The sequence below is a fragment of the Octopus bimaculoides genome, chromosome 9 (genome assembly GCF_046866305.1).
Source record: "Octopus bimaculoides isolate indiv1 chromosome 9, ASM4686630v1, whole genome shotgun sequence".
Classification (NCBI taxonomy): domain Eukaryota; kingdom Metazoa; phylum Mollusca; class Cephalopoda; order Octopoda; family Octopodidae; genus Octopus; species Octopus bimaculoides.
Window position 1 is genome coordinate 30,048,034 of NC_142936.1, and position 14,977 is coordinate 30,063,010.

The window sequence follows — 14,977 nt, forward strand, 5'->3', positions numbered from 1 at the left end:
TTCTCTATTATGTGCTTATGTGCATCCGTAGATTTCTAATGAAGTAATAGGCAGTGAAGAGAAGCCATCATAAGAAAACTTTTAACTACCTCTATTCTTTTCTCCCCCTCTCTCTACCTCTTCCTCTCTCGCTCTCTCAAACGCATACACGTGCAAGTACACAATCATTCAGTAAAATATAACTCATTTTCGTCAATGTTTTGTAAATATACCACGATTTTCACTAGGGTATTAGGGTTAGGGTATTAGTGTCAGGGTTAGGGTTTAGGGTTACGGTTAGGGTTAGGATTAGTGTTATGGTTACAGTTTTAGGGTCAGGGTTAGGGTTTTAGGGTTAGGGTTTAGGGCTAGTGTTAGGGTTAGTGTTAGGATTAGGTTCAGGATTAGGGTTGGGTAATCGTGCGGGTGTTAATCTGAAAAGTTACAGATATGTGAAAAGTACCGACCCTGCCATCTATTATAACTTTTGTTGTTCTGTTTAATATATACATAGATTATGCCTCCAAAGAAGAGAGTTTGCTGGGGAAAGACAGCAACTGGTTTAAAATGACAGCAACAGACTGCAGTAATTCACCCCATTCCAGAAGTTAATTTGAACATAATGCAAAACGGTGCATCATCATCTACTGCCCAATCTGATAGAATTCTGGCAGAACTGTGTAGCAACAGATCACCAGCAATTGCTTCATCAAAAATTGCTGTCTTAGCTCCTGTGAAAAGGGATTACCCTGCTATGTATAATCAGGGCAGCGCAAAAAGTTGTTTTCCACAAGCATTTGTATAGCCAATTAGACGGATGAAATTTACGTACACTTAATAATTTTACGCAAAACAGCTTTCAGACTTTCCCTATTAATTTCATCGTCTTCTGAATTATGAACATATTTACATCATAAGGGTTTTTTCGTTGTAAGGCTTTCTTTTTTAGTTGATTTTCACCTAGCAAAACTTATCGTAGATGGCATAATAAGTCACACCTGGACAAGGTCGGGTTATACTGTTAGTATATATATAAATATATATATATATATATATATATGTATATCTAAATATATATATAAAAATGAGAATGTGTGTGCGTGTGTGTCTGTGTGCTTCCCTAAAACTTGAGAACTACATAACCAATTTCATTCAAATTTTACACATGCCTTACTTAGGGTCCCGGTTGTGTTTTAGTCAAAAAAAATTTTAAACTTCTTGCATAGTTTGAGCCCACAACAACATAATATCTCCACTATTTAAGTATTACGTGTCAAAAGAGAAACAAAAACACTCATGCCAAATACTTTCACTTTAAAAATGAAACTATTCCACTAACTGAAACAATCACATTTTGATACTGTAATGACAGATACTTTCACTTTAATGGATTCATTTTCATACTGATTCTACTACACTGAAACTATACTCTCACATATATACAGGCATAAATACATATATACATACATGCATATATATATGTAACATTGATTTCAAGGCCTTCCCAAATGAGTGACTGGTTGTTCTAAGACATTTATTGATTGTAAATTTTTTCTGCAGTTACCTATCGGTATAGTGGTCATTTGCAAACTCCAGAGGCGACACTTTCATTTCCGTTTACTCCAAACGTCACACGTTATTTCAATTGGGTCATGCCCTTCCAATTGCTACAGATCCGTAATGCATCTTACAGTTGTGCCTGTTACCTGTATGGTGAGGAATCCTACATTGGGGAGTAGTAATGACTAGGCTAGGGTAGCTGACTGATTATCGTGATCATTCGTCTTTTGGTTTCCTGTAGCTTTGCTCTATTTTACAAACCCAGTGAACATACATATATTTCCTATTTCAAAGAAATTCAAACAATACATATTACACACAAGTTAAAAAAATTCCCAACAATTCAACTTCTCTGGTTGACATTAACACACCCACCCCCAATAGGGGCCTTAACTCCCACATTTTTCAGCTCCATGAGCTCCATTTTTCAGGAGCAAAATCCTTTTAGGGTTCAGGTAGTGTCTTAGGCCCCCAAAATTTTAAACTTCTTGCATAGTTCGAGCCCACGGCAATATCATATCTCCTCCACTATTTCAGCATTATGTGTCAAAAGTGAAACAATAACATGTCGCTACTGTAATTTCAAATACTTTCACTTTAATACTTTCAATTTCATACTGAAACTATTAAAGTGAGATTATACTCTCACATATATACAGGCATACTATAAGACCCAAGTTAAAAACATTTCCAAACAATTCAACTTCTCTGGTTGACATTAACACACCCACCCCCAATAGGGGCCTTCATTCCCACACTTTAGAGCTCCATGACCTCCATTTTTCAGGAGCAAAATCCTTTTTACAGGTTCCAGAAGAAATTTTGGAATATGCGCATAAAGATCAATAGTATGGGATACATGTCTCATGATTAGATTGTTTTAGGGTGTGTAAAGAGGGAAAGAACCCTCATGTGCAATTTTCATGAAATTCGAATCATATGTATTCCAGTTCCTTACAGAAAATATAACAGAAAAGTCTCATTCTTCAATTGCATGTAACATGGGCAACGCCGGGTATCTCTGCTAGTATTATGTATATATATATGTATATTATGCGGGGCCGTCGTAGGATTTTCGAGCGAGATCGTTGCCAGTGCTCCTGGACTGGCCCATGTGCGGGCAACACATGAAATCTTTCGAGCGGGATTGTTGCTAGTGCCCCTGGACTGGCTCATGTGCGGGCGACACATGAAATCTTTCGAGCGGGATCGTTGCCAGTGCCCCTGGACTGGCTCATGTGCGGGCGACACATGAAATCTTTCGAGCGAGATCGTTGCCGGTGCCCCTGGGCTGGCTCTTGTGCGGGTGACACATGAGGTTTTTGGAACGAGATCGTTGCCGGTGCCGCTGGGCTGGCTCTTGTGCGGGTGACAAATGAGGTTTTCGAGCGAGATCGTTGCCCCTGGACTGGCTCATGTGCGGGCGACACACGATATCTTTCGAGCAAGATCGTTGCCAGTGCCCCTGGACTGGCTCATGTGCGGGTGACACATGAAATCTTTCGAGCGAGATCGTTGCCGGTGCCCCTGGGCCGGCTCTTGTGCGGGTGACACATGAGGTTTTTCGAGCGAGATCGTTGCCGGTGCCCCTGGACTGGCTCATGTGCGAGCGACACATGATATCTTTCGAGCGAGATCATTGCCAGTGCCCCTGGACTGGCTCTTGTGCGGGTGACACATGAAATGTTTCGAGCGGGATCGTTGCCAGTGCCCCTGGACTGGCTCATATGCGGGCGACACATGAAATCTTTCGAGCGTGATCGTTGCCAGTGCCCCTGGACTGGCTCATGTGCGGGCGACACATGAAATCTTTCGAGCGAGATCGTTGCCGGTGCCCCTGAGCCGGCTCTTGTGCAGGTGACACATGAGGTTTTTCGAGCAAGGTCGTTGCCGGTGCCCCTGGGCTGGCTCTTGTGTGGGTGACACATGAGGTTTTTCGAGCTAGATCGTTGCCGGTGCCCTTGGGCTGGCTCTTGTGCGGGTGACACATGAGGTTTTCGAGCGAGATCGTTGCCGGTGCCGCTGGACTGGCTCAGGTGCGGGCGACACATGAAATCTTTCGAGCGGGATCGTTGCAAGTGCCCCTGGACTGGCTCATGTGCGGGCGACACATGAAATCTTTCGAGCGGGATTGTTGCCAGTGCACCTGGACTGGCTCATGTGCAGGCGACACATGAAATATTTCGAGCGAGATCATTGCCAGTGCCCCTGGACTGGCTCTTGTGCGGGTGACACATGAAATTATTCGAGTGAATTAGTTGCCAGTGCCCCTGAACTGACTCTTGTGTGGGACCGTCGTAGGATTTTCGTAGGATTTTCGAGCGAGATCGTTGCCAGTGCCCCTGGACTGGCTCATGTGCGAGCGACACATGAAATTTTCGAGCGGTATCTTTGCCGGTGCCCCTGGACTGGTTCTTGTGGGGCTGACACATGAAATTATTCAAGTGAATTCGTTGCCAGTGCCCCTGAACTGGCTCTTGTGTGGGACCATCGTAGGATTTTCGTAGGATTTTCGAGCGAGATCGTTGCCAGTGCCCCTGGACTGGCTCATGTGCGGGCGACACATGAAATCTTCCGAGCGGGATCATTGCCGGGGCCCCTGGGCTGGCTCTTGTGCGGGTGACACATGAGGGTTTTCGAGCGAGATCGTTGCCAGTGCCCCTGGAGTGGCTCTTGTGCGGGTGACACATGAAATTTCTTCGAGCGAGATTGTTGCCGGTGCCCCTGAACTGGCTCTTTTGTGGGGATGTTGTAGGATTTTCAAGCGAGATCATTGCCGGTGCCCCTGGACTGGCTCTTGTACGGGTGACACATGAGGTTTCTCGAGCGAGATGAGCGTGGCCGTTGCCAGTACTGCCTGACTGGCCTTCGTGCGGGTGACACGTAAAAGTACCCACTACACTCTCTGAGTGGTTGGCGTTAGGAAGGGCATCCAGCTGTAGAAACTCTGCCGAATCAGATTGGAGCCTGGTGTAGCCATCTGGTTTCACCAGTCCTCAGTCAAATCGTCCAACCCATGCTAGCATGGAAAGCGGACGTTAAACGACGACGACGAAATATATATATATATATATATATATATATACACACACACACACACACACACACATGCAGGAAGTAAATAGACACTTTAATTTTCAAAATTTCTGATCTAAGCATCTTAATATGTTTTCAGCAGTGTAGAATCTACAATGTAATTATTCTTTTTCATTCCAGGCGTCATTATATTAAACATTTGCAAAGAGTAACCATGCCATGCACAAAAAATTCAGCAGAACTGTCAGATTTTCAAAGAGGTCATATTGTTGGGCAATCTGAGGCTGGTCTTAGCCAGCGAAAAATTGTCGAAAATCTTCAACTTCCTCTTGCTACTGTTAGAATTATAGTGCAATTCAAAAGCCAAGGAAAAGAATCAACAGATTCTCGTCCCGGCCAACCTGGGCCCTCAGAAAGGAAACTTCCCTGTTTGAAGAGAATTGTGGAAAACAAACCCCGTTTGAAGGTTTCTGACATTGCAAAACAGCTAGAAGTTAGTCCAAGAACGTGTGTTTACATATCTGCATAAGCTTGGGTATTATGGATGAGTAACTAGAAGAAAACCTATCCTTCAACCAATTAAAATCATGATAAGAAAGAAATGGGCCAAGGAGATGTCAGAAAAATCCAGTTCCTTTTGGGATAGAGTGATTTTCTCAGATGAATCCAGATTTGCATTATTTTCAGACAGTGGACATGTTTGGGTCTGGAGGCTTCCCAATCAAGAATTTCATTTGAAATGACTCCAACCAACTGTGAAACATGGCGGTATCTCTGTAATGGTATGGGGAGCTGTCACCAGCAATGGTTGTTCTGAGCTGATCGAATGTGTTGGAACCATAAACTCTGAAATATACATCGAAGTACTTCAGCAAGGACTACTTCCGATGTGTTCACATGATAACATAACGAAAAATGAGTTTTTATTCATGGAAGATGGGGCTCCATGCCACACAGCGAAAATGGGATCAAACTGAAAATGGGATCAAAAAGCTTCCTTGGCTGAGCCAATCTCCTGATATGAACCCAATTGAAAATCTTTGGACCATACTAGATAGAGCTATACGAAAAACTCGAAAGAAACCTAAATCTAAAGCTGAATTATTTCGATTGTTGCATGATGAGTGGGCAGAAATTCCACAAGAGGCAATCACAAAGTTCATGAGTTCAATGCCAAAAAGAGTTTCTGAATTAAAAACTGCAAAGGGAATGTCAACTAAATACTAAAGTATGTAGTCCTACCTATACATTACAATTGTTCACTTTGCATATTAAATGAAAGATTCTGAAAATTAAAGGTGTCTATTTACTTCCTGTGTGTGTGTGTGTGTGTATATATGTATATATATATATGCATACACACACACACACACACACACACACATATATGCATACATAGATACACACATACTTACATAAATATGCATATATATATATATATAAATGTATCAGATAGCCAAAAGGGAAGCTAAGAGACAGGTATATATAGCCAAGGGAGTAGCAGAAAAGAAGTTTACCAATGTTCAGCGATGTGAGGACCAGAGAACTGAAGTATTTCGGATTGCAAGACAGTGTGTGAGAGAAAACTGTGATGTCATAGGAGAGAAATGTGTCCACATGGATGATGGTGCCCTTGTGTTTAATGATTGTGCAAAGAAAAAGGCTCGGAGAAGCCATTCAGTAAGGTAAGGGTTGGCAATGAGCATAATGAAGAATTCTGAGTATAAGAAGGGGTTCACCAAGGATCAGTCTTCAGCCCCCCCCCCTTCATTCATTATAGTCCTCCAGGCAATAACAGAGGAATTTAGGACAGGCTGCCCCTGGGAGCTCCTCTATGCTGATGACCTTGCTCTAATAGCTGAGCCACTGCCAGAACTGAAGACGAAGTTTAGGGTGTGGAAGCAAGGTCTAGAATTGAAGGGCCTTAGGGTTAACCTAACCAAAACCAAAGTCTTAGTAAGTAAGAAGGCTGTCAAATCACAACCCGCTTCAGGTAGATGGCCCTGCTCGATCTGTAAAAAAGGCATGGGTAGAAATTCCATACGATGTACCCAGTGTAAGCTATGGACACATAAAAGGTGCAACAATATCAAAGGAAGGTTAACTGGGGAAAAAAGCTTTTGTGTGTGGCAGATGCACTGGGGCAATAAACACTGAAGATGTACAGAAAACAGATTCCATCACATGCCAGGGGAAGAACCTAGTAGTAGTTAATAGTTTCTGCTACCTAGGTGGCCAAGTCTGTAGTGGGGGTGGTTGCTCTGAGAGTGTAGTGACTAGAGTAAGAATAGCCAGGGCAAAGTTCAGGGAGTTCCTACCTCTGCTGGCAACTAAGGGCCTCTCATTCAGGGTGAAAGGTAGATTGTATGGTGCATGTGTGTGAACTGCCATGCTACCCGGCAGCGAAACTTGGGTCATGAATGCTGAGGACATGCAAAGGCTTGAAAGAAATGAAGCCAGTATGATCCGCTAGATGTGTAAGCGCCCTGAGAGAAAAGTTGGGCATAAGAAGCATCAAATATGGTGTGCAAAAGAGGCGACTGCGCTGGTATGGTCATATGTTACGTATGAATGAAAACAGCTGTGTGAGGAAGTGCCACTCCCTAACTGTAGAAAAGGTAGACCCAGGAAAACATGGGATAAGGTGGTGAAGCATGACTTTCAAACATTGGGCCTCACAGAGGCAAGGATAGGGGACCGGGACCTTTGGAGATATGCTGTAATTGAGAAGACCCGGCAACTAAAGTGAGATTGCAGCCATGTACGTTCAGCACTGTTAAGAATACTCCTGATGTGTTGGGCGATATGATATGCTTGAGAAGACCTGTTGAGTCAAGAAAAACCAATATCGCTGCTGGGGTTGGTGTCCCTTGACTGGCTCCCATGCCGATGGCATGTAAAAAGCACCATCTGAATGTGGTCAATGCCAGGTCTGCCTGATTGGCTCCTGTGCTGGTGGCACGTAAAAAGCACCAACCAATTGTCACAGATGCCAGTACCTCCTGTGCCCACGGCACATAAAAAGCACCATCCGAATGTGTTCATTGACAGGCCCGCCCTTTTGGCTCCGGTGCCGGTGGCACGTAAAAAGCACTAACTGATCATGACTGATGCTAGTACCCCCTTACTGGCTCCTGTGCTGGTGACACATACAAAGAACCCACTACACTCTTGGAGTGGTTGGCGTTAGGAAGGGCATCCAGCTGTAGAAGCTCAGTCAGATCAGATTGGAGCCTGGTGCAGCCGCTGGCTCTCCAGATCTCAGTCAAACCGTCTAATCCATGTCAGTATGGAAAACGGGCATTAATCAATGATGATGATGAACAGACATACACACATACATATATGTATATAATAAGAGTAAAAAGTTGCAGGGAAAGACAGCAAAGGAACACATGGAAAATATGAAAAACAAAAAGAGACATGGACATGTTCATCCCTCATCAGTTATTGACCAAAAAACCCTCAGAATTTCACATCATTATTGATAAAATTGTCCATTTTGGTGGCATCAACAGCAAAATGCTGCTGGAATAAGTGAATGGACATAAAGGAGAGAATGAGATAAGTACATAGAGAAACAAAATAGCAAGTACAGTAACAAAACATTGACAAATAACAAATGACACAGGTATTTTATATATATCCAAATATACACACACAGACACACACATATATATGCATATATATGAAGGCTTTTCGGCTATATGATGGAATTAGGACAAGACATAAACACGCAGTCCCATGGCAAGAGGAATGTAATGAGGCCCACAAATTGAAGCATGTCGAATATGAGACCCTTCTGCAGGATTTCAGAGAGAAGGGATAGTAGTTATGGCTTTTCCCAGTTAAGGTTGGCTGTGGGAGTTCCCTGCCCAGTAAGCATGGGAGAGGCAACTGAAAGGGCTTCTTGTTGGATTTAGAGCAAGAGAGAAGAGTTAAGCAGGAAACCAGGAAGAGACGAGCAGTGATTTGGCTGCCTCTGCTGACTTACCAATGGGAAAATGTTATGGTTCAGGGTTGAAACACCTGATGAACGTTGGATACTGTCTGATGACATCAGTTCCTCCTGGTCAAAACTCTATTCACTTTGGTGAGTGGAAAAAGCACCACCTTCTTATTCACATACACACACATTCTTTCAATTGTTTCAGTCATTTGACTGTGGCCATACTGGAGCACCACCTTAAAGAGCTTTAGTGAAAGTAATTGACCCCACGACTTGTTCTTTGTAAGACTAGTACTTATTTTATTGATCTCTTTTACCAAACTGCTAAGTTACGCAGGCATAAACATACCAACATCAGTTGTCAAGCAATGGTGGCGGGGACAAACACACACACACATAAACATATATCTAATAGAATAAATGCGGAAACTAATTTCTGTGTGCTGGTGTATCACATTTTGACACTGCACTATCTCACTATTCAATGACACTTTTCCTATTCCGCATGCTGGGCTGAGAGTAATAGTAGGCATAGAGATAGTGAGGGTGGTGGCAGAGAGAGAGAGAGAGAGAGAGAGAGGGAGGGAGGGAGGGAAGGAGAGAGAGAGAGAGAGAGAGAGAGAGAAATTTATGGGGAGTTGATGATGTTTTAATAAAAGTAGTAGTGTTGATGGTGGCAGTGGGAGTAATAATAAGAGAGAGAGAGAGAGAAAGAGTGGGTATGTGAGAGAAAGAGGGAGATGATGTACAACTTTGCTTAACCATATCTCCTTGAAAGAAATTCCTGTGGCCAACTGAACACAGAACCAACATACTGAACATTTTTAGACACACATTTAGCCTTTTGCTTTTATCATTTTTGTTTTATTTTATGCTTTCTTTAATATATATATATATGTATATATATATATATATATATATATACACACACATACACATATACATAAAATACACATTAACTGAAATAAAGTTTCCCCAAAATTAAACATGTCTAATATAACAAATGTGAATGTTAGAGTGTCACACTTTCTCAACTTTAATAAATCCTTTCTACTGGGAGCACAAGGCCTTGAATTTTTGGGGAAGGGATTAAGTTGATTACATTGACCCCAGTACGTAAATGGTACTAATTTTATTGACCCCAAAGTCAACCGTGGCAGAATTTGAACTCAAAACCTAATGGCAGACGAAATACCGCTAAGTATTTCAGCCAGCACGCTAACAATTCTGCCAGCTTGCCACCTTAATATAATATAATAATATAATAAATGCGAATGTCAGTGTGTCACACTTTTTCAACTTTACTCCTAGAGGCCATAGCCCAACATATAGCAGTTGGGAATCAGGCTGAATCCATGAGTAAATTAAAAATATTCCAGACCGAATCTGGACCCACAATCCTGAAATTTTGGATTCCCAAGTTTTCATTACTGTAATTGTTTACGGTGATTTTTGTTACATGACTTTTTGCGAAAAATTTTGTTGTACGACAGCAATTTTTATAATCTAAAGGCCAACTCTGTGAGTAAATTAAAAACATTCTGGGCTGAATCAAGATCTGCAATGCTGAAATTTTGGATTCCTATGTCTTCATTACTGTGATTGCTTTCAGCGATATTTTTACATGATTTTTTTGCGATGAATATGATCATCATTGGGACATGACTCTGGAGGAAGCAATTGCAAAAAATTCTCCAAAACAAGTCAGAGATCAGTTTGCAGATCTTCCCATTCGTGGTCAGTTGCTTAAAAGCTATATACCAGCTTAAAAGCTGCCCAATAGGGCACTTTTAAGCTAGTATATATATATATATATATATATATATATATATAAAAATTTTAGGAATGGAGTAAACGCATGTTATAACTGCATACTTTATTCTGACATATGTTTCGAAGAATTACAATTTATGCGATCCATAGGAATCGTCGATGTTAAAAATGTAAACTTCTCCTCAGGGAATGTATGGGAACCATCTTAAACATAAGACATTATGACCGAGTATGATAACTATAGTTGGATAATATATCCAACTATAGTTATCATACTCGGTCATAATGTCTTACGTTTAAGATGGTTCCCATACATTCCCTATCCAACTATAGTTATCATACTCGGTCATAATGTCTTACGTTTAAGATGGTTCCCATACATTCCCTGAGGAGAAGTTTACATTTTTAACATCGACGATTCCTATGGATCGCATAAATTGTAATTCTTCGAAACATATGTCAGAATAAAGTATGCAGTTATAACATGCGTTTACTCCATTCCTTAAATTTTTATATATACTCAAATACCCAAAATATCAAGGAGTTTCTGCCTCACTAACAGGAATTACACCACAGTTATTTTGTGACCTTTGCTACCTTGGTTTCTATTAACCCATTTATTCTATCCGAATTATTATTTATTAGGATAAAATAAATACATATAATTATATATATATATATATATATATATATATATATATATATACATATATGATGTTGATGGCTATCCACTCGTGACCAAGGAAGACCACTGCCGACCTTCAGGAACATTGTGCGCTCTAGGACTAACTTATACTTCGCATTTGCGACTCCGTTGGTGGTTTCTTGACAAGCATACATGACTGCAAACATTGCAGACCAAGCTTTCCCCAATCACTATACGAGCCATGTGCTTTCGCACAGCTCACTTAAGTTCTTCATGCTGGATACGTGCTCTCTCAAAAGTGTCGATCCCCTCTTTAACCTGCTTCCTCCATCTGAGGTGATGACAGGCATTGTTTTCCCAGTCTGTGTCCTGCATATCACAGGCCTTTAATGAGGACTTGACACAGTCCTTAAATTGCAGCCTTGGTTTCTGCCGGAGTCTCCTTACATTCACAAGTTCTCCATAGAGCATCTGCTTAGGAATCCTGCTATCCTTCATTCTAATAAGGTGTCCAGTCCAACATAACCGTTGCTTGTGTATCATTGCCTCTGAATTTACATACCATGGACAAGAAGCATTTCTTCCATTTCTATATATCACTTTCCTTGGATATAGCAAAACACCTGGATTTGTCCTTCCATTACACTTTAGCCTCTCAACATTTAGCTTAGAACCATCACCGTTACTTCCCCTCTTGAATACTAAACTCCTATTTAGTTGAGAAGTCTTTTCCTTTTCCCCATTTTTTCCCTTTTTTCTGTTCTTGTTTTGCAACATACTTGGCAACCTCACTAGTGCCAGTGGCACAAAAAACCCCCCCCACCTAGTACACCCTGTAAAATGGTTGGCATTAGAAAGGGTATCCAACTGTAGAAACCATGCCAAAGCTGACAGAGCTTGATGTAGCCCTGCAACTTGCCAAATCCTGTCAAAGTGTCCAGCCCATGCCAGCACAGAAAATGGACATTAACATATACCTATAAATAAATTACATGTGTGTGTGTGTGTATGAGGGAGAGAGAGAACATAAAAATGTGATTTATAGAGATATTGAAAAATGTTCATAAAAATGACTTGTCTTGATGATCGAAAGCAAATCACCAACAGATACCATTTCTGTAGTTAATGATGTTACTAAAGCAAATTAAAAATATGTAAAGGAAAATATTCGAAGTAGTAACCAAACACACACCCATATCCATAAACTGAAAACAATAAACAGGCAGATAAACCCCTTCACTGGCCACTCTCAAAACACAGTCTTTGTCCAACTCCAAGATTCAAGTAAACAAAATTATTAAGAATATTTGAACTCCTTATATTTTTCAACAAACAGTCAACATTTCTTGATACACTCTATACTCACATATATATAAAATGAAACCTCCATGCACAAGAATCCACAATCACTGAAAAGTTCCATGCAGAACGAAATCACTAAAGAATTATAAGTAATAAACAGCATTTCTCACACTTCTTACTACTGCTTTCTTTTATTAATATATAAAAATCTGCAGACAACTTACACACACACACACACGTATGTATTGTGGAGGTGCATGGCTTGGTGGTTAGGATGTTGCACACATGATTGTTAGACTAAGGTTTCAATTTCTAGGCCAGGCAATGCATTGTTGTTCTTGAGCAAAACTCATTTCACCATTGCTCCAGTTCACTCAGCTGACAAAAGTGAATAATCCTGCAATGGATCAGCACCCCATATGAAGAGGACGGGTATATATATGCCTCAGAATTTGGAATGCCAGCTTTGTGAGTCGATGATTTAGGAAGGACCTTTGATTCTTTTCAACACATACAAATATTAATTCTCTGCACTGAAAAGCCACAACTCTGGAATATGTGATTAGAATGTCAGGAAAAAATCTGCAAGATAGCTTCTTCAAGCTGAGGCAACTAGTAGGAGACTTAGGGTTAAACCAAGAACGAGATGACCAAATAATATCTATAGTCTTTGCTGTCTATGCTGGGGAATCCAGGCAGAAAGTGTAATGATGGTTGTTTCTAACAGGACACTATGGAGGTGTTTGAGGAATCTACCCCCTTAACACTTTCAGCAATAGTGGGCAGAGAAAACAGATGAATGTGTACACACACACACACACACACACACGTGTGTTGAGTGTGAATTAATGAATAAGCAAAGAAATTTAAATCTGAGGAAGGTAAGGATGTTAGTTGTATATTGGAAGATGTTACTGTGTTGTCATATATTATTTAAATGTTCAAAACATCATTAAATTAAAAAATTCGTTTTCCTTCTTGCTAATATTTTCATTAAATTTTTATTTAAATTAAGTCTGAATTACAGAGTAAATATGCAGTCACACACAAACACACATATATATACATACACATATGTATATATATGTATATATATGTATATATACATATGTATATATGCATACACACACACATATATATATGCATACACACACATATATATATATATATATATATACATAAACATATATATACATACATTCACACACATACACACATACATAAAACATACAAGCACACACACAAACTCACATGTATACACATACAAAATGCTAGAATTAATAATGTCCCAGTGCTACAAGAAGTTAAATATAAGAATGTAAGAAAATAATAACCTTAAATGTGTTCAAAATCATGTTTAGCATCGCAAATATCCAAATTTCATGTTGTATAATGATTGTTATGAACAACGACCTTTGCAAATCATTCACTTAGTGAACAGAAAGCAAAATTCTGTATTTAAAGGATTAAATCATACAAGATTAAGATAAAGCTTAAATGCATATATATAGTAATTATCACAAAAAGAAAAACCCCAAAATAAATCTGTCAATGATAACATCAACACCTATATTAACAAGGGAGGCAATCAACTCCATTTTTTTTCCAATACATCAGAAATTTGAAGGCTACCAGATTTATGAAAACAGTTATATCTCTCTCTCTTTCTATATATATAGCATATATATATATCATATATATATATCATATTATATATATATATATATATATATATATATATATATATATATATATGATAAAGGTTGGAGAGGAATGTTATGTAATAAAAAGGTTCTCATATTCGGTTATAATGTCTTACGTTTAAGCTGGTTCCCATACATTTCCCTGAAGAGAAGTTTACATTTTTAACATCGACGATTCCTATCGATCATATAAATTGTAATTCTTTGAAACATATGTTGGAAATTAAAGTATGCAGTTAAAATATGCGTTTTACTCCATTCATTAATTTTATATGTATATAATATATATATGATACATTTATATGTATATGATATATATATATATATATGTATATGATAGATATATATGTATATGATAGATATATGTATATGATACATATATATGTATATGATATATATATATATATATGATACATATATATGGCTGTGTGGTAAGTAGCTTGCTTACAAACCACATGGTCCCGGGTTCAGTCCCACTGCGTGGCATCTTGGGCAAGTGCCTTCAACTATAGCCTCGGGCCGACCAATGCCTTGTGAGTGGATTTGGTAGACGGAAACTGAAAGAAGCCTGTCGTATATATGTATATATATATATGTATGTGTGTATGTGTTTGTATGTCTGTATTTGTCCCCCGAACATCGCTTGACAACCGATGCTGGTGTGTTTACGTCCCCGTAACTTAGCGGTTCGGCAAAAGAGACCGAAAGAATAAGTACTAGGCTTCCAAAGAATAAGTCCTGGGGTCGATTTGCTCGACTAAAGGCGGTGCTCCAGCATGGCCACAGTCAAAAGACTGAAACAAGTAAAAGAGTAAAAGAGTATATATATGATATATACATATATATATGATATATACATATATATATGATATATACATATATATATGATATATACATATATGTATATGAGATATATATATCATATACATATATATATATATATATATATATATATGATATATACATATATATATGATATATACATATATGTATATGAGATATATATATCATATACATATATATATATAT

The 14,977-nt window shown here is 39.4% G+C and overlaps 1 protein-coding gene across 42 annotated transcripts in view; it reads right to left on the bottom strand.

The window, feature by feature from the left end:
* The window catches only part of LOC106873313 (partitioning defective 3 homolog), a 220,470-nt gene that overhangs the window by 81,707 nt on the left and 123,786 nt on the right, over positions 1-14,977 (bottom strand). For 3 of the 42 annotated variants that reach the window (XM_089358169.1, XM_089358166.1, XM_014920637.3), the window contains exon 1: positions 13,580-13,680. The exons of the other annotated variants lie outside the window; for them this stretch is intronic. In XM_089358169.1, the coding sequence (XP_089214295.1) occupies positions 13,580-13,609 (30 nt within the window). In that variant the 5' untranslated portion in view covers positions 13,610-13,680. Of the gene's footprint in view, positions 1-13,579; positions 13,681-14,977 lie in introns of those variants that run through there. 42 annotated transcript variants of the gene reach the window in all.